This window comes from Hyperolius riggenbachi, chromosome 12 (genome assembly GCF_040937935.1).
Source record: "Hyperolius riggenbachi isolate aHypRig1 chromosome 12, aHypRig1.pri, whole genome shotgun sequence".
NCBI lineage: Eukaryota > Metazoa > Chordata > Amphibia > Anura > Hyperoliidae > Hyperolius > Hyperolius riggenbachi.
Genome location: NC_090657.1, coordinates 143,541,024 through 143,565,774, shown reverse-complemented (window position 1 = coordinate 143,565,774; position 24,751 = coordinate 143,541,024). Strand labels below are relative to the sequence as shown.

At 45.2% G+C, this 24,751-nt stretch overlaps 1 protein-coding gene across 1 annotated transcript in view; it reads left to right on the top strand.

Annotated features, from left to right (window-relative positions):
* The window catches only part of SGK2 (serum/glucocorticoid regulated kinase 2), a 111,224-nt gene that overhangs the window by 59,096 nt on the left and 27,377 nt on the right, over nucleotides 1-24,751 (top strand). Inside the window, exons 4-5 of the mRNA XM_068264542.1 lie at nucleotides 8,283-8,366; nucleotides 8,667-8,798. Coding sequence (XP_068120643.1) covers nucleotides 8,283-8,366; nucleotides 8,667-8,798 — 216 coding nt within the window. The remainder of the gene's footprint in view (nucleotides 1-8,282; nucleotides 8,367-8,666; nucleotides 8,799-24,751) is intronic.

Below are 24,751 nucleotides of genomic sequence, written 5' to 3'. Positions count from 1 at the left end.
GTCAGCGGCGGCGGGATACATACCTTCTTCCTTGCGTTCCATCGCCGCCTTCTCGCTCTAGCGGCTGACGTCACTTCCGCTTCCGGAAGTGACGTCAGCCGCTAGAGCGAGAAGGCGGCGATGGAACGCCGCTTCCGGAAGTGACGTCAGCCGCTAGAGCGAGAAGGCGGCGATGGAACGCAAGGAAGAAGGTATGTATCCCGCCGCCGCTGCTGCCCGCTGCCCACACACATTCACTAGCTGGAGGGGGGCGCAGAGGGGAGAGCCCCGAGATGAGGGAGAGGGGGGAACTTCCCCTCTCCCCGCCGACTGTGGGCAAGGCTTTCCCCTCATGCTGCCACCCCTCCAGCCCCCAAAAAACAGCCCCGAGCAGGCCCCAGGGGGGGGCCGGGCCCCCCCGCGGGCGCAGGCACTGCAGGGCCTATTGCTACGCCCCTGGACAGGGGGCACCCCTGTCTTGTACCTCGACAAAGAGGGAATGGCTTAGATAGGAAACCTGGTGTAGCAATTCTGGCTCTAGGGTTTGCGTATAGAAGATGAAAGAATTTCATGAATGAGTCCTTAAAGCCCATTTTGAGGAGGACTTGTTCAAGCCAGTTCCATTGTACAGCGTCAAACGCTTTTTCTGCGTCTAGTGTTAAAATTGCTGCGTTCTTGTTTGATATGGGATAGGCTTTGACGTGTTCTAGGACCGCCAGAAGGCGTCTTACATTTGTCACCGCTGCTCTCCCTCGTATGAACCCCACTTGGTTTGGGTGGATTAGGGATGGGATGACTTGTGAGAGTCTATCTGCCATTAATTTGGTGAGGATCTTTAAATCTTGATTTATGAGGGAGATTGGGCGATAGGAATCGGGGAGAAGAGGGTCTTTTCCCTTCTTGCCTATTAATTTAATGTGTGCTTCATTTGCAGAGTCAGGGAAATTTGTGCCTGTAAGAATTTGATTATAGATTTTGGTCAGTGACGGAGCTATGTCTTGTTTTAGAATTTTAAAGAATTCTGCTGTCAGGCCGTCAGGCCCTGGGGCTTTGCTGTTGTCGAGATTAGTTATCGTGGCTCTTACTTCTTCTATTGTTATCGGGGCGTTTAGCAGATCTAATTGTGTTTCTGTTAGTTTTGGTAAGCATACACTGGAAAGTATGGAGTGTGTGGATGAGGGGTCAGGGGTTATTGGATTTTTGTAGAATGTACTATAGTAGTCTGCAAATATTTCATTAATGTCTTTAGGGTGGTGTACAATGACATTGTTTTTGTCTTTGAGCCTATATATGCGTGGGGATAGTGAATCCCCCCCAGCAAGTCTAGCAAGAAGTCTGCCTGATTTACTTCCAAATTTGTGCATGTATAGGTCTTTATATGATTTTGCATGTTGTTCCCTTGCTTTTGCCCACGTATCTAAGGATTTTTTTGCTTCCAGCCACTCTTTTCTATTTTCCTCTGTAGGGGTTAGAGTATATAATGTATATGCGGTTCTTACTGTGATCAGTGCTTGTCTATATTGTGCCTCGTTCTTGTTTTTTTTTCCCCTTGACGTACGATATTATTTTCCCCCTGAGGACAGCCTTTGCGGTTTCCCATAGTAGAACAGGGTTAGATATATGTGCTCTGTTATTGTACATATATTCTTCCCACCAATTAGACAAGAGTTGATGGAAGCCTTCATCTCCGTATAAGAATTGAGGAAAGCGCCAAATAATGTCGGTGCCGCGTGGTATCGCTTCATTTAGAGTTATGGAGACGGGAGCATGATCTGAAATAACAAGATCATGTATCTCGGCGTCTTGCAATCTAGTAGTCATGGAGGGAGGAAGAAATAAATAGTCTATGCGAGATCGTGATTGATGTACGTGGGAATAAAAAGAGTATTCTCTATCATATGGGTGAAGATAGCGCCACGCATCTATAAAGGATAGTGATTTAATCATTTCTGAGAGAGGAGTTATTCCCTGAGAAGACTGCAAAAGCCGTGCCCCGCGTGTGGATCTGTCTTCTGCATGTGACATGACCTCATTCCAGTCACCACCCAATATCAAGTTTCCCCCTGACAGACTAGAGATTTTCCATTGTAGTGTTTTTAAGAAGGAGCGAATTTCTGTGTTTGGGGCATAGACATTCAAAATACCCAGGGTTTCCCCCGGAAGTTGCAGCATTACATATGTCCAGCGACCTTCATCATCATGTGCAATATCCAATATCTCAGCTCCCACTGTTTTACTTATTAATATCATGGTGCCCGCTTTCTTCCCTTTTGCGGGGGACCCCACACTATGTGCCACCCATTTTTTCCTCATGTATTTGATTTTGTTTTGGCCTAAATGCGTTTCTTGCAATAATGCTATATCCGCATTCAGCTTTTTAAGATGTCTAAGTACCTGTCCCCTTTTGATAGGTGATCGAAGGCCCTTGACATTCCAAGATATTATCTTTATTGCCATGATGATTTAGGTCAGTGTGTGGTAAAAAGGCATAAGTAGCATCAGACAATAATAATAATGTGACGAGCCTGTGTCATACCCCTGAGAGAGAGCAAAGAGAGATCCCAGAAAATTATACCCCCTTAATCTATCAAAACATCCCCTGAAAATAAACAGTTTACATTTTAAACAAGAACTTGAAGAAAATTGTACGTTGTGATGTCTCCTAGTGAGACTAGGGGCATACTCACTGTCCTGACAACGTGAGCCTTTCCTCGGCATTGACTCCACTTCTTCCCGGTAGGAAGCGTTCTTCACTCCCCCCTCCATAGCTTCTTTTTGAGTGAATTGGAGCAGTCGAGAGTCGCATCACCATGTTTAAGGTTTATGGTTGGTGTAGACTAAATGATGAAAAATAAGGAGCCGGAGCTTAGCAGGTTTCAGCTTCTTGGAGACTTGTTTGATCTTGAGCCAGGAATATCAAAATGCTTTTTGGCTTCTGAGGGTTCTTTGAAGAGAAGTACCTCGTTTTCTTCCGATGTTACCCGGAGGGTTGCTGGATATAGGAGTGCAAACTTTGTTTCTGTGGTAAAGTTCGGAACAAACTACGCTAAATAGCTTGCGTTTCTTTGTGACTTCCGCGGAGTAGTCGTTGAAAACTCTAATTTCAGTATCTTGTAGCAGCAGTGGTTCTTTTCGTGCCTTGAAGGCATTGATGATTTTAAACTTATCATTATAATCTAGGTACCTTGTCATGACCACTCTCGGTAAAGACGTATTGGTTTTAGGCGGGCCTACTCTGTGTGCGCGTTCCACTCTGCACGAGCCCGGGAGGCCTAGGAGATTTTGGATGGTGGATTCGCAAAGTTCTTGCAGGTGCTCAGGCTTATGTGACTCAGTAAGGCCTACAATCCGGAGGTTGTTACGCCTGGTACAATTTTCAATATCGTCTAGCTTCTCTTTCAGCTCTTTGTTTTCCTGCAGGACCGTGGCTAGTTTGCCACTGTTTTGGCTTGTATCTGTCTCGCAGGTTTTGATGCGTGCTTCTACTTCGTCCAGGCGGGTAGCGTGTGACTGTAGGGCTTGTGTGATGGCGGCCAGCGAGCTCGTGACTGCCGCTTCCACGATCTCCTTGAGGTCGGGAGCAATGTATGTGGCTACCTCTTTTGCTATTTCCCGGTAGTCTGCCGTTGTTAAGTGCATCCGAGGCCTCTCCTCGTACTCCTCAGGGTCTGTCTCCCAGCCTCTAACTTCAGCGTCTTGATGTGAGGCTCTGGTCTGGCGTTTTTCCGCCTGCGCCATCTTGTTTTTAGGTCCCTCGGGACGGAGGCTTTTCCGTGCCGATCCGGTAACGTATTTATCCATCAGACTTTGGTGATGCGTTCTCTGTGCTATGGGCCACCCACTCGGCCAGCCGGTGGATGTATGATAGCGACGGTTAGTCGCTGGTTAGATGAAGCTAAGCGGAGCTCTCCTGATGCTCATCCTTCCATGCCGGCGCCGGAATCGGAAGTCGAACCTCCTTCTTTAAAGTAGGACCTTTCAAGTATATTATATACAGAAACACTTTTATACTGATTGATATATCCTTTTGGGCACCTCCAGTCTACTAATAATCTTACTACAGTAAGTCCCTTGCTAAGGGACTTGCTCCATTAGGGCTTCTGTGGAGTAAACACTTGTCCTGTCGCTGGGACCGCCACATCCTTACCAAAGGCCAAGTGGGGATGGTACTTCTCTACATGCCTGTATGACTGGTTGCCTCCTGAAGCAACCCACATCTGTGAGTATTTTGTAACAACTTCACCAATTACCTGGTTATACTTCACCAGATCAGGCTCTGTGTCCGTGTGTTTTTTGTTTCCACAAGTACTGATCTCTTTAAGAGTAGCAGAGTCAGCAGCAGATAAAACCATATTTTGTTGAGAGGGGAAGAGCTAGAATCCTGACTAGTTTTTAATGGTGCCTCCTTTCCATTCCCCTGACTATCTTAAAGAGGAACTCCAGCCTAAACAAACATACTGTCATTAAGTTATATTAGTTATGTTAATTAAAATAGATAGATAATATTATCTCTTACCCACCCTGTTTTAAAAGAACAGGCAAATGTTTGATTTCATGAGGGCAGCCATCTTTTTGGTTGAAAGGAGGTGACAGGGAGCATGAGACACAGTTCCAACTGTCCTGTGTTCTGATCACCCCTCCCAGTTGCTAGGCAACGTGAATAACAACATAGGAAATCCCATCATGCTTTGCACAGCATTAGGGAAAAAAAGCCAGGGCAGTTTTCTTTGATGGGTGGAGCTTAGCTAAAAATGCAGCTAAAAATGATGCTTTGGTAAGAAAAACAAAGTTCTGATGCTGTGAAACTGTTAACTACTTTTGCCTCCTGGACGTAGAAGCTACGTCCAGGAGGCCATGTGCGGTCCCGCGGCTGACCGCGCGTGTGCACGCGCGCTCCCGGCCGCCCGTTCGTTAGCCAGGGAATCAGTGAATCGGGCTATGGTGCCCGATCACTGATTCCTCTCCCCCGCGGAAAAAGCGACAGCTGCTCTCGGAAGCATAGCTTTTTCTGCCACCTACGCCCCCCTACGTCCCTCTAAGCGTACCTTACTTTTAGAGTGACGTCATGTAAACAAACCTAAGGTTGCCATCTTGTGGCCAAAAAGTAAAACTACATCTACATAAAAAAATAAAAAATAAACCTATATTTACGTTACAAAAATTACTATTTACATCCCTCCCTCCCAAAAATACCCAAATAAAATGTTTAATAATAATAAAAAAAAATTACAATAAAAAAAACATGAATATTTACCTAAGGGTCTAAACTTTTTAAATATCTATGTAAAGATGAAATATTTCTATTTTTTTTTTTAATTATAAGCTTGTAAATAGTGATGGATGCAAAACGGAAAAAATGCACTTTTATTTCCAAATAAAATATTGTCGCCATACATTGTGATGGGGACATAATTTAAACGGTTTAATAACCGGGACAAATAGGCAAATACAATACGTGGGTTTTAATTATGGAGGCATGTATTATTTTAAAACTATAATGGCCGAAAACTGAGAAATAATGAATTTTTTCAGTTTTTTTCTTATTCTTACTGTTAAAATGCATTTACAGTATAGAAGCTCTTAGCAAAATGTACCACCCAAAAAAAGCCTAATTGGTGGCAAAAATACAAGATATAGATCAGTTCATTGTGATAAGTAGTGATAAAGTTATAGGCTAATGAATGGGAGGTGAACATTGCTCGGATGCATAAAGTGAAAATGACTGAAGGCTGAAGTGGTTAAAGAAACACCAAGCCTTTTCAGTTCTGCTGAGTAGATTTTTAGTCCGGAGGTTCACCTTAAAGCCACAAAGCTACATGGAGGTCTCTGAGACAGGAAGTGATGGAATGTTTCTTTGATGAGCAGAAATACAGCAATAACTGTCAATGGGATGGACTATGTTTTCAAGAACATATAAAAAATAGCTACTTACATATAAAACATCTACCGATTTTGTCTCCTGTTAAATTCTTTCTACTCCCCTGGCAACGTTTGACCACCATTGAAAAACCGTGAGTTTTGGATCTCATTTAGGGGTCTCAAGTCGGTGTGATAAGCTTACAATTTGGGGGAATGTTGAAAGGGGTGTGCCCACTGCTCTTGGCAGAGAGAGAGCTGTGCCAACAAAGTAGACTACATCAACTAACCTACATTACACTGATTTTTTTTTTTTCTTTTGTCAGAAATACGGGGATCCAGCAGGAAACACTATCCATTAAATAATCTCTAAAATTGCACACCAGGACCTTTGTCCACAGCCTATTCAGTTAGTGGCATGGATAGTGTTCCCACTGGGTCCCCTCAACTAGAGTAGTGCCCCGGTATCTTTTGCCTATGGATGAAGGCTGCTTTTGCCTTGTAGGCTATCACACTCGAGACCTGTAAGCGAAATCCAAGACTCACAGCACTGGACTTCCAGTTCCTGCCTACAAATAGCAGGCTAACAAGGCATGTATGTTCTGATGCACAGTCCATAGATCAGAGAGAAAGCCACCAGCTGCCATCGTGGGGGAGGGCAGGGGCGAGGAGGAGAAGCTGCACCACCTCTGGAAATCCTGCAGTCACTCTACCGACAGCCTCTGTAGGTTTGTTGGGGACTATTCCTAAACACACTCTTCTCTTTACCTCATGAGCTCTCTCCCTCTTCCAGCCCTTCACATCCCTCTTTGTAGCCGAGAGAAACGCAGACCCCTCATTCCACATCCCCTAACTCGAGAACAGTGTATCACACAGACTCTGAGACCTGGAGCAAATGAAAGCAAAGCCTCACAGCTTTCTAACGATGGTACAATGTTGCCAGGGGAGTGAAGAGAGTTTTAACAGAAAACTGACAAAATTTGTAGATGGTATACTATGTGAGTACCAAAAAATATATTTGTAGAAAACTGGGTAAACTGTTATTAAATAGAACATGTGGTCATAAGTGACAGGATATATAGATGGTTTTCCAACAGGATCAAAAAATCTGAAAATATTATTTTAGACTGTCACACTACAGAGACCCTCTGAGACCTTTGCCCTAGAATCAACTGATGGGACACGCATTGCTGTGATTGCTCCCTAAAGAAACCATTGCTAAATAAGCATGTGTTGGAAATCTGTTCCTGCAACAATGAGCTCTTTCAAAACTTGCCATTGCTAGTTATCATTCAGAAATTAACCCTTTCCATTCAAATTGGCTCAGGAAATATTCAGAGTCAGAGCTAAGTTTAGGCACAAGGAAACTAGCCAGCTGCATATGGCACCATCTGCACAAAACAGCTATGTCAAGCACTTATGCTTATGAAGTTATTGTAATGTTCTAAAGTGGTCTCCAGGCCGCACTGCCCCACAGCCTAAATAAGGTGCACGATCAGTCCGCCAGAGCACAAGGCCGGACACACTCAAATTTTTACAAGGACCAGCACACTCTAAAGATTCTTCTAAACTTGCAAAATGTCTTTATTAGCAAAAAAATTCCTCAGCGTGAAAACACATTGAAAACGTGACAGATCCAAGGCACATGGTAACAAATTTAAAACCTCCAATCAGGACAGATCATACCCTTAGAGTCCTCTAAGGGTAAGTTCTGTACTGAATTGGGCATTTTGAATTTGTTACCATGTGCTGATTGGTACTCTTGGGTATTTAAACGGAGTGTATGTGTGCGGTTTGATGTACACTTTATTTGGCTTGAAAACAGGCTGGATGCCCAAAACAGCTCTAGGCCGGTCTCTGTCGACGTAATGTTGGGACATTAAAGAATTTCTTGACCCTTTGCATACTTAAATGCTATACTTTTTTGGTCTGAGGAAGTAAGCTATTGATGGACATTGACTGTCTTTGATGGTTATCTGTTTGCAGAGGTGTTCCTTGGATCTGTTACATTTTTAATGTGTTTTCACACTGAAGAAGTTTTTGCTAATAGACATTTTGCAAGAAGTTTTTACTAGTAAAAAAATGTTGCAAGTTTTAGAAGAATCTTTGGAGTGTGCTGGCCCTTGTGGAAAGATGAAGTTATAATACTTAGCTGCTGCTTAGTTTGTCTGCTAAAACAGAATTATAAGTCCTAATCGGTCTGCAGTGACTGAATCCTGGTAGGATGGCTGTAGAGCTTTGTACACATGTTAGATTGTTCTTATGCCATGGTAATATTCTCTTCCTGTCTGAGTAATTAGCTGCAATGAACTTGGTTGCTTGTTTCCCACACCTGCAAGAACTCGAATCCTGCAGCAGCTTGTTTGTTTTTTTGTCTTGAAAGTGGAGCGTCACTCGTTCTTGTCTGATCCATTGACAGATGCCATTGATTATTTTCTATCCTCAAGGTTCTTCTAGCAAAACGCAAATGTGACAATAAATTTTATGCAGTGAAGGTCCTGCAGAAGAAAACAATTTTGAAAAAAAAGGAGGTAAGAAATCTTGTGGACAATGTATTCTATGATAGTACATTGAGTTTGGTTTTCTAAGGTTCTTAAGCCTGGAAATCATCAGAAAACATTAATTGATTCAACAAGCCTTGCTCGAATTTCTTAAAAATTGTCTGCTAGTAGGTGATGAGAGCCTGTAGACCTCCTTTGAGGCATATTAGATTATGCGGAAGGCTGTCTATTCTAAATGCAATTGACCCATGCCATGGCATTCACTAATGGCAGATATGGGCTGATATTCACGTTTTGGAGAAGGGAAAATAATTTCATTTTATTTTTTAGCAATCTCACATCATGGCTGAGAGAAACGTTCTGCTGAAAAACCTAAAGCACCCTTTCCTGGTGGGCCTACACTACTCCTTCCAAACCGCAGAGAAACTCTACTTTGTTCTGGACTATGTCAATGGAGGAGAGGTGAGGCTGTCTCTACTGCAGGCCAGAGGTTTTCAAAGTCCTATGCTCAAAAGAAAAGAAAGTGAATCTGATTCAAAATGTCCTATTGAGTTAAAAGAATGTACCACTATAATGATTGATAATACTTGCCTGCTGTCTGTTTTCTTTCTTTCTTTCTTTCTTTTTGTGTGGTCTGTAGGCTTTTTAATTAATATTTGAAACCTCTGAGATTGCATTTGGTCACAGAAAGTATTGTCTCTGCGTTTGTGAAAATGACTGTTAATTTCCATGTGCTGGTTAAAAAAAGAAACAAATAAAATGGCCGGTTTCTATGGGCAACAAAGAACAAATAATTTTCACAAAGGTTAGAGACTATGAAGTTTTTATAAAAGAGATGGTTTAGGTTGATTGAAAAGCTGTTGTCGCCGTGTTTAAAGTGTGCCCGAGGCGACATGTGACATGATGAGAAAAACATGTGTATGTACAGTGCAAAACATATTAATAACCAGGCTGTTTTACTTTTTTTATTTTGATACCTGAAATAGTTAATATTGCAAACATTTGTAAAATTTAAAATACATGTGGTTTAGTGCGTGCAATACCCGACTGAGCACGCCCATGCATGCGCAGTAACGCGGAGCCACGGGCTAAACCGCTAAACCAGGAAGATGAGCTGCAGGTTCGCTTTAAAGAGAATCTGTATTGTTAAAATCGCACAAAAGTAAACATACCAGTGCGTTAGGGGACATCTCCTATTACCCTCTGACACAATTTCGCCGCTCCTCGCCGCATTAAAAGCGGTTAAAAACAGTTTTAAAAAGTTTGTTTATAAACAAACAAAATGGCCACCAAAACAGGAAGTAGGTTGATGTACAGTATGTCCACACATAGAAAATACATCCATACACAAGCAGGCTGTATACAGCCTTCCTTTTGAATCTCAAGAGATCATTTGTGTGTTTCTTTCCCCCTGTTCTCATGCACTGAAGTTTCAGGCTGCTCGTTTCTTCCTGCAAACAGCTTTGCCCTTGTCTGTAATTCTTCAGTATGTGAAAGCCCAGCCAGCTCAGAGGACGATTTATCCAGCTTGTAAAAGATAAGAGAGAAGAGAGAAGCTGCCCTAATCTAAATAATACACAGACAGTGTGCATAGAGGGGCCTGGAAGGGGGAGTTCATAGCAGAACCACAACACTGAAGAACTTGGCAGCCTTCCAGACACAGGCCGTCAAGTCTGACAGGGGAAAGATACATTGATTTATTACAGAGACTGTGATAGTAGAAAGTGCTGCAGTCAGCTAGACCACATTAGAATAGCTTTTGGAACTTGTAGGATGATAAAAAACAGGATGCTATTTTTGTTACGGAGTCTCTTTAAGCTTTTAGTTAGGGCAGCATAGGTGGTTGTGATGGGGTGGTACAGTCTGACTTTCATTTTTATCACTCACATTTTCACATCATTGTAATAGTGTCACTTGGCCAAGACACTATCTACATGAAGTTTTTATTTTCTCCCAGTTTTGGCCTAGGTCTTCTCTGGGCACTTCAGTTTCCTCCAACATTCCCAAAACCTACAGAGATGTTAATTGATTTCTCTCGAAATTGGCCTTAAGCCCTATACACATATACAAGGAATCGGGACTTGATCCTTCAGTTGACAGTTTGGAAGTGAAGCTCTGTGTAGACACCTCACCTTGCTATAGCTAAGGAGGGGTGAGGATGAACAACTGTGCGGCAAACAATGGTGCAGTTTCCAGCGGGAGGAAGAAGTGAACAATTGACCTGGCTGCCAATTGTCTCTAAAGCCCAATCTACACGATACGATTTTTTGTGCGATTCGCTTACGATTCTATTTAAGATCAGATTAAATCCGACATGTCCGATCAGGATTCGATTCAATTCGATTTGCCATGTTGGATTTAATTGGATCGTAAACAGAATCGTAATTGAATCGCACAAAGAATCGTATCGTGTAGATGGGGCTTAAGGGATCCAGCATGCCGGATCATTAAGCAACTTTGGCAGACCTCGGGGTACACCTGTACACATGCTAGATTCTCGGCTGATATGGTCTTGACCAACTGCCTCAGCCAAGAACAGTCTAGCCTAATAGTGTGTATGAGGCATAAGGGTTATATAGGGTTAAGCATACAGCAATTTCCATAGACAAACACCAGCAGCTAAATGGGTTGTACTGATAAAAGATCATTGGCTTTCATCTATGTGTCTCATAGAACTCCATCTTTCTAACAAAGTAGTTGGTTACATTCCTGCCCTGCTAAACCTGTCCCAGTCAACCAGTTCAACTATTGGGAAAGATCTTGGAGCAAGAACCACACATCAATTCTCAGAGCAAACTTAAAGGACAGACAAAAGAGGTATGGAGCTGACACTGCTGTGAACATTGATTTATTGGTACAAAAGTATAAAAAATCCCAGTGCAGGAATGCAGATATGATAAATACAACAGTGGACATACCGGAGTGAGAGGAGGCACAGTGGTGATAGTGGGTGCTGGATACAGGATGCCTGATGCCTTTAGGCATCCTGTACCCAGCACCCACCATCACCACTGTGCCTCCTCTCACTCTGGCATGTGCACCGCAGGGATGCTCAGCAGAGCTCGAATAATCGAGTAGCTCGAATATTCGAGCTCTTTTTCAGCTATTCGAGCTTGGTATTCGAGCTCGAATAGCTGCAGCTATTCGAATGGGCTATTCGAGTGAAGTCGAATAGCCCACTCACTATTCGCGCTATTCGAGCAAACAGCGCTATTCGAGCTCGAATACCGAGCTCGAATAGCGTCATAGCCCAGATTGATGTCCTTAGAGCCAATCAGAGGGCTCCCAGGCCCTCTGACGGCAGCCAATCACAGAGGGGGACCCTGGCCAGCCCCTACCTTATAAATAGCGGCCGCCATGTTAGGTTTTTCCGTCCTTGCTTGACTTGTACAGAGAGAGATCTGCTCCTTTGTGCTTTGGCTTAGCAAGTGCTCTATTGTGGTCAATCACCTAGCATTTTTGCTCACATACACCTGCTATACACACCTATATTGTTGTTAGCTAGATAGAGATTGTATTTTAGTTAGTAGCTTGTGTGTTACATAGACAGCTGCTGCTGCAGGCAAGCTTACACAGCTTTAGGCCTCAGGGCCTTGCCTGTGTGGGCAGCTGTCCTTCTGTCCTCTGTTAGTTTATTTCTCATCTATACCAGTGTTTGTGCTGTGTATTCTACCCTGTCTTGTCCTTTACTACTGAGTGATTATTGTATTTTGTAGTTATACTGTACTAGGGACACTCACTGTCACTGTTCATAGCTCCTGCGTGTGTGTGTGCATGCACTGTCTGTAGTGTACACAGTACACACTCTATTCCCTTCTACTGAATCATCTGATTACTACTGAATCTGATTATTGTATTTTCTAGTTGTACTTACTGTACTAGGGACACTCAGTCACTGTTCATAGGCTAGCTCCTGCGTGTGTGTGTGCGTGCACTGTCTGTAGTGTACACACACTCTATTTCCTTCTACTGAATCTGATTACTACTGATTATTGTATTTTCTAGTGTACTAGGGAACACACTCACTGTTCACTGTTCACACTTACTGATTACTGATTATTGTATTTTGTATTTGTACTGTACTAGTAATCACTTAGCGATCTAATCACTTAGTGATTAGTGTCACCTCACCCACCAACCCACTCCATTAAAGTACCCCACTTTTTCACCCGCCCTTTTAAAAAAACTTTTTTGTTTACGCCAAAAATATCTAAGATGTCTGGAAGTGGCAGCCAGCGTGGTTTGGGCAAGGGGAAGGGCAGCAAGGGAATCAGGAGGAGAGGGAGCAGCATTGTGGCAAGCCGCGCCACCATGCACAGTTCCGCAGCAGCAGCAGCAGCAGCTGCGTCAGTGGCTAACATTCCGCCTATAGCCACTGGCCGTGGACGCCTTGGGCGCCCAGCAGGAGCATCTGCAACTCACGCTGCAGAGACACAGCAGCAGCAGCGTGTAGTACCTGCTCCTATTTTCCTCCAGCCGGGTCGGAAACGTCCCATTGAGGAAAAGGATGCAGCCACTGTGGTGCAACTGATGACGGAGGATGAGCAGCCCGCCATCAGCTCTGCATCCGAGGCCTCCACCCTCACCACCACCACCCCTGTTCGCAGCAGCCGCCCAGCAGGGCCTAGGGAGGAGGCCAGTTCACCGTCAGTTGGCGACCTGTCATTCAGCAGTCTTTTGACCCCAGGCATCATGAGTGAATTGTCTGCTGTTGTTGGCGATTTTGAGGAGGAGATGCTGATGGGCACTTTGGGGGAGGAGGGATTGGACAGCAAGACTGTGGCGACAGTCAAGCAGCCCATCCATGCATCAGGAGAGGAGTTTGGGGGGTCATCATCCCAGCAGGACATGTTTCAGGAGGGGGAGGATGATGATGATGATGATGACGACAGGATGACGGACAAAGACTGGGTGCCACCACCAGCACCTGGGGATGTCATCATCAGCAGCTCTGAGGAGGAGGAGGAGGATGCGCTTGTGGGCCTTGCAAGGAGGCGCATCATTGCAAGCAGTGGCAGCAGTAGGCAAGTCCCACAGCCTGCTGGTGTCTCAGGCTCAGCAGCAGCAGCATCTGCCAGTACCACCACCAGCCGCACCCAAGCCCCCTCCCCCCAACCACCACAGGGAGACAGGCAGCAGTGGCTCCAGTCCGTAGGGGGTTTTTCACGTCACCAATCTGCCAATTTTTCACCATGCCCACAGTTCACAGCAAGTACGCCACTTGCAACCACTGTCAGCGGAAGTTGAGCAGAGGTGCAGACCCCTTAAAGTTCAGCACCAGCTCTCTTATCAACCATCTTGCTGCTAAACATTACCACCAGCATGAGGAGTTCAAGAGGCTGAAGGCATCTGGTGCTGGCAGTGGCACCACACCCAGCACTGCACAGCCTTCAGTAGCAGCAGCAGCCACAGCAGCCACCCGCCCTCCTGCTCCTCCAGCAGCACCAGCAGGAGTGCGGAAACGCACTGCTCCTCCCCCCTCTGCAACTCCTGCCGCCGACACTGAGGCCTGTTCTGGCAGCCAGTCCTCAGTGGCCTCCTCTGCTGTCTCCGCTGATTCCCGTGCTAGCAAAAGGCCACGCCAGAGCCTTTTGAACGAGTCCTTCCAGGGGGTGGTTAGGGCTCTGCCTCAGAGCAGCCGTCGCGTGCGGCAGCTGAACGGCTTGCTGGCACGGGCCATGTGCTCCCAACTCCTGCCGTACACGCTCGTGCAGGAGGGGAGCGACATGCGTGCGCTGCTTGCTTGTGCAGCCCCAGACTGGCAGCTCCCCAGCAGACACTTCTTCGCCTGCCAGGTCATGCCTGCACTGCACCGCTTTGTGATGGCCAATGTGGAGCGAGGGCTGGAGCACGCGGTTGGTGAAATTGTCCACGTCACCATGGACTCCTGGAGCAGCCGCTTCGGGACAGGCCACTACCTGTCCTTCACTGTCCACTGGGTCAGCTTGGTGGAAGGGGGTGAGGATGGGAGAGCAGCAGCGGGCACAGCAGAATCAGAATCAGAATTGACTTTATTCGCCAAGTACGACAATTGTCGTGCCCGGAATTGGTTGTGGTACACATGGCATAAGCATTTCTTTACATGACAGACAGAACAAGAACAGACAGGTATATACAATGGGATGGGTATAGCAGCATGCATTTTAGAAACTAGAAACTGGGGAACAGTTCATTTGAGGGCACTAGTAGCTAGAGTGTGGGGCAGTACTGCCCAGAGTGGTGAGAGATCAGGGATCAGAGCATTGGCTAGGGACTAGGCGCTGCGGACAGTTATGGAGGGAGGATGTGGAGTTCAGGTGGAGGACAGCTTGAGGGAAGAATGTGTTCCTGCGCCTGGTAGTTCTGGAATAGATGGTCCTGTAATGTCGGCCTGTTTGCATAAATTTGAAGTGGCAGTTACCCGGGTGAGAGGGGTCCCGTGAAATCTTGGAAGCCCTCAACCCCAGTCTCGCTGTGTGGAGAAGGTCCAGAGGTGGTAGGGGCGATCCTATGATCTTCTCTGCGGTGTTAATTACCCTTTGGAGTTTGTACTTGTCCTTAGCAGATGCCCCTGCAGCAGCAGCAGCAACACAGTGGGTGGTGCCACCCCGCAGAGTCAGGGGAACTGCAGCAGGTTCCTCCGATCCTCTGCCTTCCTCCGGCACACCTTGTCAACCCCCCCGCCTCAGCAGCAGCGTGAAGCCACGCCACTGCCAAGCGCTGCTGCAGTTGGTCAGCCTTGGGAAGACCAAACTGACGGCAACCCATGTGTTGGCCAAACTCCAGGAGCAGGAGAGGATTTGGCTGACCCCCAGAGGCCTCAGAGTCGGAGAGGTGGTGGCCGACAATGGGGCCAATCTGGTTGCCGCAATCGACAGGGGAAACCTGACCCACATCCCCTGTCTTGCCCATGTGCTGAACCTGGTGGTGCAGAAGTTCTTGCGCACCTACCAGGGGATGGGCGAACTGCTGGAAACGGCAAGGAATGTTGTGCGTCACTTCCGGTGCTCGCCTGCAGCCTCTGCGAGCCTGGAAGACGAGCAAAAGGAGCTGGAGCTGCCACGCCATCGGCAGATCCTTGACGTTCCAACTCGCTGGAACTCCACCCTGGCGATGTTGGAGCGTCTGGTTGAACAGAAGCACGCTGTCAACCAGTACCTTGCCCTGGCCACTGTGTCCGCCGCTCAGAAAAGGGACAAGACCAGCAACATCCCGTCCATCGTCCCCGATGACGACTGGGGGCACATGCAGCAGGTGTGCTTAGTGCTGGCTCCCTTTCTGCAGGCCACACACATGGTGAGCAGGGATCATGCTATGGTGTGCGAGTGGGTGCCCTTGGTTTGTCTGCTGAACAGGGTCCTCGATGCTTTGCTGGAACAGGGAGCGACAGCCTTGGCCCAGCAGGAGCGGCATGCAGCTGCACAGTCCACCTCTGAGGGGGAGGAGGAGGAGGACTTGGTGGAGGTCCATGACCTTTCTGCTGATGAGGGGGATCAGCACAGTGCAGCTGAGTTGGTGCGGGGGTGGAGAGAGGATGAGGCGGCAGAGGAGGAGGATGAGGACAGCACTGCCGTCGATGTGCCAGCACACGTGGCCCGCCTCTTCCCAATGGCAGCGCACATGCTGACGTGCCTGCGCAGGGACCCCAGGGTGATCCAGATGAAGCAGAGAGAGGACATCTGGATCAGCATGATGTTGGAACCGCGCCTCAAGGGGAAGTTGAGCCAGTTCCTGCCTCCTGCAGGAGGAGACCCAGCGCAACAAATAAGGAGCTTGCAGCAGGCCCTTGTTGAGCGCTTGGAGGAAGCCTTCCCCCAGCCTTCCACCCCCACTGTCCAGCCAGCACAGAGGCAGCAGCAGGTGCCGGCATCCAGCAGCAAGCGCCCCACAGACCTGCTGTCTCTCAGCAACGAGCTCTACAGGACTGTAGAGGCTCCAGCAGTGACTAGAGAGAAGGTGCATGCAGCAGCATCCTCCTCCGGTCACAGCCAGCGCCTGACCCACATGGTGGCTGACTACATGGGGTCCTACAGCGGGCTTGACAGCGATGCCCCTGTTGATCCCATGGAGTATTGGGTCAAGCGCCTGGAGATCTGGAGCGAGCTGGCGCAGTACGCCCTGGAAGTGCTGTCCTGCCCCCCTTCCAGCGTGCTGTCCGAGCGCTGCTTCAGTGCAGCTGTTGGCGTGGTCACCGAGAAACGCTCATGTCTGTCTCACAAGTCTGTGGACAGACTGACGTTTCTCAAGATGAACCAGGCGTGGGTGGAAGGCGAGTTCCTGGCCCCTGTTGTCGGCGAGAGGGGGACATGAACTGGCTGCCGGAACCATCGTTAATATGCCTTACCACCCTTTACCACCTCCTGGCTCCTGCTCACTAAGCCAGCCTGGTTCAGTTTGACTATTACGTCGCCTGTACCCACACATTTTACACCTACAGTGGGCTGCTGTGTACTGCCCCTCTGCTGTCTGTCTGTGTTTCCCACTGCCAGGGTACACAGATTTACCTTCTGCTGCCACTCTGCCACCAGCTATTACGTCCAACAATAGCTATCTGTTTAATTTGCCTTTAAAAAAAAAATACACCAATCAAAAAAAAAAAAGGTTTAATTTTTCTGAGGTGCCCGGGTTGAAAACTGTGTTGTCCCAGTTGTGTATTGGACACGATGTGGGTTGCACGACCGCTGTCTGGGACCTCCTGTTGTGTATTTATGGGCTGGTGCCACCACTAGGTACCACAGCCTATTATGTCTTGCTGCCTGCCTCATTGACTGCCTGCTGCCACACAATCATCCTTCTCCTGCTGCTGCTGCTGAATTTACCTCCTGCTGTCTGTGTGTTTCCACTGCCAGGGAGCACATACAATGGCGCTTCCACCATGCGCCACCAGCTATTTATTACGCTCAAAAATAGCTGCATTTCTGTAAAAAAAAAAAAAAAATATATATATATACTTTTTAATACTTTGTGATATTATTTTTAGAGGTGTCCGGGTTGAAAACTGTGTTGTCCCAGTTGTGTATTGGACATGATGTGGGCTTCACGACCGCTGTCTGGAACCTCATGCTGTGTATTTACGGCCTGGTACCACCGCTAGGTACCACAGCCTATTATGTCTCGTCTCGCTGCCTGCCTCATTGACTGCCTGCTGCCACACAATCATCCTCCTCCTGCTGCTGCTGCTGAATTTACCTCCTGCTGTCTGTGTGTTTCCACTGCCAGGGAGCACATACAATGGCGCTTCCACCATGCGCCACCAGCTATTTATTACGCTCAAAAATAGCTGCATTTCTGTAAAAAAAAAAATATATAGAAGAAGAAGAAGAAGATACAGTACTGAACAGAATTTTGGACACAACTTCTCTTTCCACTTTTTTTTTTTTTTAAAGGAACATCCCCACATAATTACTTGCTGTTGTTACTTGGAAAAAAAGATGTTTCTTGCATCATTCACCCCCAAAACAAGTGTTGGAAGCTATTTAAGGCCAATTCGAATAGTCAGCTCGAATAATGAGCTCGAATACCGACTCGAATAGTGAGCTTGAATTCCGAGGTCGAATCGAATAGTAAAAAATATTCGAGTCGAATATTCGACCGACCTCGAATAATTTACTATTCTAATTCGACCTAACTCGAATAATAAAAAGGGGTATCCGAGCATCCCTGGTGCACCGTTGTATTTATCATATCTGCAAGCCTGCACTTGTGATTTTTTTTATACTTTTGTACCAATAAATCAGCAGTGCCAGCTCCATACCTCTTTTGTCTACCCTTATATGTACAGTACATACATAATGTACTACACTGCTTGAGCATGCCAGTGAAGCTGCCTATGGAGGAATCGCACCATATAGCCTATAGTACACAGCTCTACGCACCAGGTGTTCTGCTGTAGTGCCAACCCAACATTACCCTTCTGCCTTCTGTATACAAACTTAAAGGACAACTGAAGTAAGAAGGATATGTAGGCTGCCATATTGATTTCCTTTTAAACAATACCAGTTGCCTGGCACCCCTGCTGGTCTATTTGGCTGTAGCAGAGGTTTGAATAACACCAGAAACAAGCATGCAGCTAATCTTGTCAGATCTGACAAACTGTCAGAAATACCTGATCTGCTACATGCCTGTTCAGGGTCTAGGGATAAAAGTATTAGAGGCAGAGGATCAGCGGGACAGCCAGGCAACTGGTACTGCTTAAAAAATAAATAAATATGGCAGTCTCCTTATCCCTCTTGCTACAGTTGTCCTTTAAGTCAAGCATCTGGGGCTATATGCAATTAACTTTCTCCTAGGAGAAAACTCAGGTGAAAAACAGCCTTGGGCTGGTGCTTCTGGGAATTCTGTTGGTGGGGGGGGGGGGGGGGGGTGTCTAATGTCTCTATTGTATATTGTTGCACTGTACACTATATATTTTCCTGATGAACCCTTTTGGGGTGAAACAAGTCGAAACTGGTGTCACTGTATATATTTGCACCGCTTATGTTGTTTTCTCAGTTTAGTGAGCAGTAGACAGTAGTTTGTACAGGGCCTTGTTGTGTCCAATTGGGGCAGTGATTTTTCACCCATTGGTTACACTGACCTGCATCTGTCACTGCTCAGCCCTACATGTGAGATAGCTACACCCCCTCCCTACAGATCACATATTAGGGAGGTGGGGGATCATCAAGAACCCGAGCACACCTGTCGGGCATGTGAGCCTCCCACACTGACTCATGTGGGGAGGTCTCTTCACGTGTATTGTATAATAGATGTTGTGCACTTTACATCTGTTGACCTCTAGTACCTCATAGGGCTGTTCTTTGGACTTAGATTAGTAATACACTCCCCTGGTATTTGCAAGTATCTATATGCAGCACTTTTTTTATTTACAGGTGCACTTTAAAGTAAACCTGTAAGAAAAAAGTGCCCCTGGGGTGTACTTACTTTGGGAGGCCTCAGGTGGGGGAAGCCACTGGATCCTAAAGAGTCTTCCCCCATCCTCCTTACCAGAGGGGATCCAGCGGTGGGACCCCCACAAAAGTCTCCTTGTCGGCGCTCCTGTGCAGACTCAGTAGCGGCTTCCCAATGGGCTCTGGCGGAAATAGCCGAGCCTGATTGGGTCCACTCTACTTTGCAGGTACGAGCCTTCTGCACCTGCGCAGTAGAGCAGACCTGATTGGGCGCGGCTATTTCCACCAGAGTCCATTGGAATGCCGCTACTGCACCTGCTCAGGAGCACTGATGTGTCTGTTATGGTTCCCCCTACTTAGGATTCCCCCTACTTAGCGGAGTACCCCCTAGGGGAGATTTTTTTTCATTACAGGTTTACTTTAAGAACTTCACTGCCTACAGCCATACAACATGGAGAATTGTTTTAACTATTATGCTGAGAATACACCATACAATTTTCTGTTAGATTTTCTGTTAGATTTACCTGCCAGATAGATCATTTCTAAATAAGTTGTCAGGATCCGCACCATCTAAAAAATCTTCTTTTTATTTATAGCTCATCAAAAAAGGCATGAAAATTTAGTGTGCCGGGTCACCATGATGCACGGAGTTTCAGAACATAGTTCTTTCATCATATGGCAAAACACACTACATTCATTTCCACAAAACACTCTGTATATATGCTCAATTGGAGGACCTGATGGAAAACTGCACCATTTGCATACATGAATATTCATACACCTATCACCAATGGGAAAAAGCTAAGGCAGCTAGTATGTGTCTCCTAAATGATACACAATAAATTATAAATTGTATAGAAACCCTGTAGCCAAGTCATCACTTATAGAGGCTGCATGATATATATCCATAAATAAATAAATATACACTCAGAGGCGCCTGCCTGCACTCAAATAGCTTGGCTGCGCTTCATTCATTGTGTAGTTCAAGTTCAAATTCAGCCAATAGGATACTTAGCTACAACGTCCGTGTGAAGACTTCAGGCGAAACAGCCAATCAGATGAGCGGCTACAGCGTCCGCTCGAAAACGTGCGCCGAAAAAGCCGCGCAGCACTAGCCAATCAATAGAGCGGCTACAACGTCCTCCCCAAGACTACAGTCCATACGACGGTAGAGTTGCATGACATTGGCCAATCAGCAGAGCGGCTACAACGTCCGCTCCAAGACTGCAGTCCCTGCACCGACCAAATGAGCGGCTACAGCGTCCGCCCAAAGACTGCAACCGGTGACCTGATAACGTTGCATCAAAAAGATAAAACACCCCCTCATCCAAAGCAAACCAATCCAAGCTGTAGCCTAAAAGTCAGTCATGAACCAATCAGGAACTCGGTCCACTTTAAAGCATGTAAACAATGCAATAGTAAATTAGGGGGATCTGGCTGGATGATTCGCCTAAGTATAGAAGACAATTTTTTTAAATGCAGTATAAACTCCTATCCTAAATAGTTGAGTCATATCAACAGTGGCTAAAAAATAATCATGTTAGAATACTAGTAAGTTCATAATCTCTGTTCAATCCTTTGGGCTCCAAGGTTTCTAATTTTTTGATCCAATATAATTCTCTCTTTAACAATAATGTATGCCTGTCACCCCCTCTTCTTCTTGGGACTGGGACCCCCTCTAGCACCTGAACTCTCAGCTGAGATAATCTATGGCCACATTTAAAAAAAATGTTGTGAAGCTGACATCTCCAAATTATTGTTTCTGATGTTGGATTTGTGGGACACTATCCTATCCCTAAGGGCCTTGGTGGTTTCACCCACGTATCCAAACCCACATAGGCACTTTAATAAATATACAACATATTTGTCTCCTGTATGGCACAATAATGTGTTTCTGGCCAGACAGACGACAAAATGAAAATTTGATGTGCTGTATATCGTTTAATATCAGGGTGGTTCAAGCAGCACATTATTACAACCTTTCATGAAGTCAACTCCTTTTCCCTTAGGGCATCTCCACAAATGAGTCCGTCTCTTGAATTGTCTCTTGTTATTGTCTTCTACCAAACGCCTCATTGGATATCCACGGGCAAGAAACTTATATCTCATTTCTTCCAATCTGGTCTGTCTTTTGACCGGATCATTCACAATCATTGAGACTCTCTTGAATTGACCCTTGGGTATATTATCTTTGATGTGTGGCACATGAAAACTCAAGTAGTGTAATATGGAGTTCCTGTCTGTGGGCTTGACAAAAAGATCCGTCTCCAATTTTCCACAGTTTTTAATTATCAGAGTGTCCAAAAAATTGACACTTTCATAACTACTCTCCACTGTAAGCTTTATTTCTGGACAGGATCTATGTAGATCCTTTACAAAGGCTTCTAGGCTCGAATGTGGCCCCTCCCATATGCAAAATATGTCGTCGATATAGCAACGCCAAAGTAAAACGTGTTTAGTAAATAATGCATTGGAATAAACGAAAACGTCCTCATAGAGGCCCATACATACATTTGCATAGGATGGGGCCACGTTCGAGCCCATCGCCGTGCCTCTGTGTTGCATGTAAAAAGTATCCATGTGCAAAAAGTTGTTATAGTTCAGTAACAGATCTAAAAGTTTCATGAGAAAATTCCAATGTTCCACATCAAAATCTGTGCTGATCTGCAGGTAGTGTTCGACAGCTTCCAGACCACCCGTATGAGGTATTGATGTATACAGATTGTGAACATCCATGGTGACTAGTAAAACTTCATCACTCAATTCTGAAAAGGTCGAGATGACTTTCAAAAATTCCGGGGTATCTCTCAAATAGGAATCCAAGGTCAAGACAATAGGTTTAAGTATTCTATTCAAAAAATCGCCATGTTAGAAAAAAATGGCTCCCACCCCGGACACGATAGGCCGGCCCAGGGGGTTGGCCAACCCTTTATGGATCTTAGGTAACGTATATAGAATTTTTATCCTTGGATTGTCAATTGTCAGGAAGTTTTTTAAATCTTTGTCAATAATTTGTTCGTCCTTCGCTTTACTCAGTAAATTGTTGATTATCTTTTGGATGCCAGTAGTGGGGTCAGATGTCAGTTGTTCATAGACATCCGTGTCATTCAGTTGCCTTTGTATCTCATCCTTGTATTTAATGGTATCCATGAACACAACGACACCTCCTTTGTCTGCTGCCCTTATAGTCACCATCTTGTTCTTGGCTAAGGAGCCTATAGCTCTCCTTTCTTCCAGTGTTAGATTACTCTCAATGTGTTTTATCTTCTTGGCTTCAAAATCACACTGTCATTTTTGAATGTTTGGATTTCATTCCCTGTATACTCCAGGGGAGATCACAGCACGTCATCATCCACTGGTGCTATCACACTCGTGATTCAGATAGATCATTTACAACATGTTGGAAATTATCTATCTGCCTAGCAATTAAGGGGCTCATACACTGGTCAATTTCAGCCATTGATCAATTCTATAGAATCGATAGATCAGAAATTGATTCTATCAAATCTATCGATCAATCGTTTTGCGGCCGATTTCGATCGATTTGATCTATCTGACAGGATGGAAAAATCTAAATGCATTATTGGACCATTAGATCCAATGCAGCAGCAGATCGATGCCCCATAGAGTTGCATTGGATCTAATGGTCCAATAATGCATTTAAGGTGGCTATACAATTATAGATTTGCAGCAGATTCGACCATCAGATTTCTGTCAGATGCCTCTCAAGTCGAATAGGATGTGTGCCACACACTAGGAACCAATTTCCAATAGATTTCAGAATAAAATCTGTTGGAAATTGATCTAAATGCATTATTGGACCATTAGATCCAATGCAACTCTATGGGCCATCGATCTGCTGCCAGGCGCAGATCGACCTAGATTTTCCATCCAGTCAGATCAAATCGATCAAAACTAGCTGCAAATTGATTGAATGGGGAATTTGATAGAATCAATTTCTGATCGATTCTATAGAATCGATCGGTGGCTGAAATCGACCACTGTATGGGCCCCTTTAGATAGATTTCCAATAGATTTAATTCTGAAATCTATTGGAAATCTGTTCCTAGTGGGTGGCACACATCAGATAGATTCCTGTCAGATTTGACTTGACAGACATAGGACAGAAATCTATTTGATGGTCAAATTTGCTGCAAATCTATAAGTGTATGGCCACCCTTAGGCATTGTTCTACTCAGCGGGAGATAACCAGAAGACAATGCACCAGAGATAATGACCAGTCTCTACAGAAAAAATCTAATGCTAGTTATACACAATACAATTTCCTGTTAGATTTACCTGCCAGATTGATTTTTTTTTTCAGCATGTCCGATCTTAATGTCGATAGATTTTCCGATAGATTTTCCAATCGATTTCCATAAACGTGAAAGGAAATTGATCGGAAAATCAATCAGAAAATCGATCGAAATTAAGATCAGACATGTTGAAAAAAAACAATCTTGCAGGTAAATCTAATAGAAAATTGCATCGTGTGTACCTAGCATTACAGAAAATCTAACAGAAAAATCTAACAGAAAATTGTATGATGTATTCCCAGCATTAGGCCTTAGCGTTAGGCCTAGAGCGGAAAAATCCGTCTAGATTCTATACATAAGTTTGTAGCTAGCCGAGAGGCTTTGACATACTGTAAATCTATAACCCATATAAGAAATGTTTCAGCCTAAATAAGCAGATCTCAGAGCCCAGAATTGCGTCATAAGCAAGTATTCTTTTTCTAATGAAAAATGCCACCGACAGGCCAATGAATACGTCACAGTTTGCTTCCCATGGGAGGATGTGTCATGCCTGGTGATTTAGGTCAGTGCTGTGTCATCGTATTGTGTCCCTCATGCATGCTGTGCAGTCAGTTTATAAACAAGGTAATTACAGACACCAGATGAGATGATTAAATCAGTGTGATCAGCAACTTGTCAAACTCTGATTAATGTTTTAGTAATTTAATCAAGCTTACTATTGTGTCTCTATCTGAAGCAAAGGAGGATCTGTATAGGGGTTGGCAGTGGATATATGCAGAGACACTGTAGTGTTAAGGCCCCTGCACACTTTAAAAGGAATCTAAAGTGAAAATAAACTTATGATATAGTGAATTGTATGTGTAAGTACAGCTAAGAAATAGAACATTAGTAGCAAAGATATAAGTCTCATATTAGTGCAAGTGAACAGAGACGCCAACAGGATAAAATAATATAACATTTTTAAAACATGTACATGGTAGAGGTGGACTCTTTCCACACTCCAAAGGACACAACAACAGGCATGTGTTTAACGTATAACACAAAAATGTATTCATCCACTTCACAATATTTGCAACGCGTTTCACGGGCGTGACCCTGCTTCATCAGGCAGTTCAGACAGGAGTATATAGCTGTGGATCAGAGACAGCTTAGTTTTAGACACAGCATATACCATATGTATGTATAATAATCTCCTTTAGCGGTAATCCTGAGTCAGGCTCGGGATGGAAATCTGCAGCTCAGAGTGGTAATCCCATGCCTGAGTGAGTTATATGCAGGAGCTGTTGCTGATCTA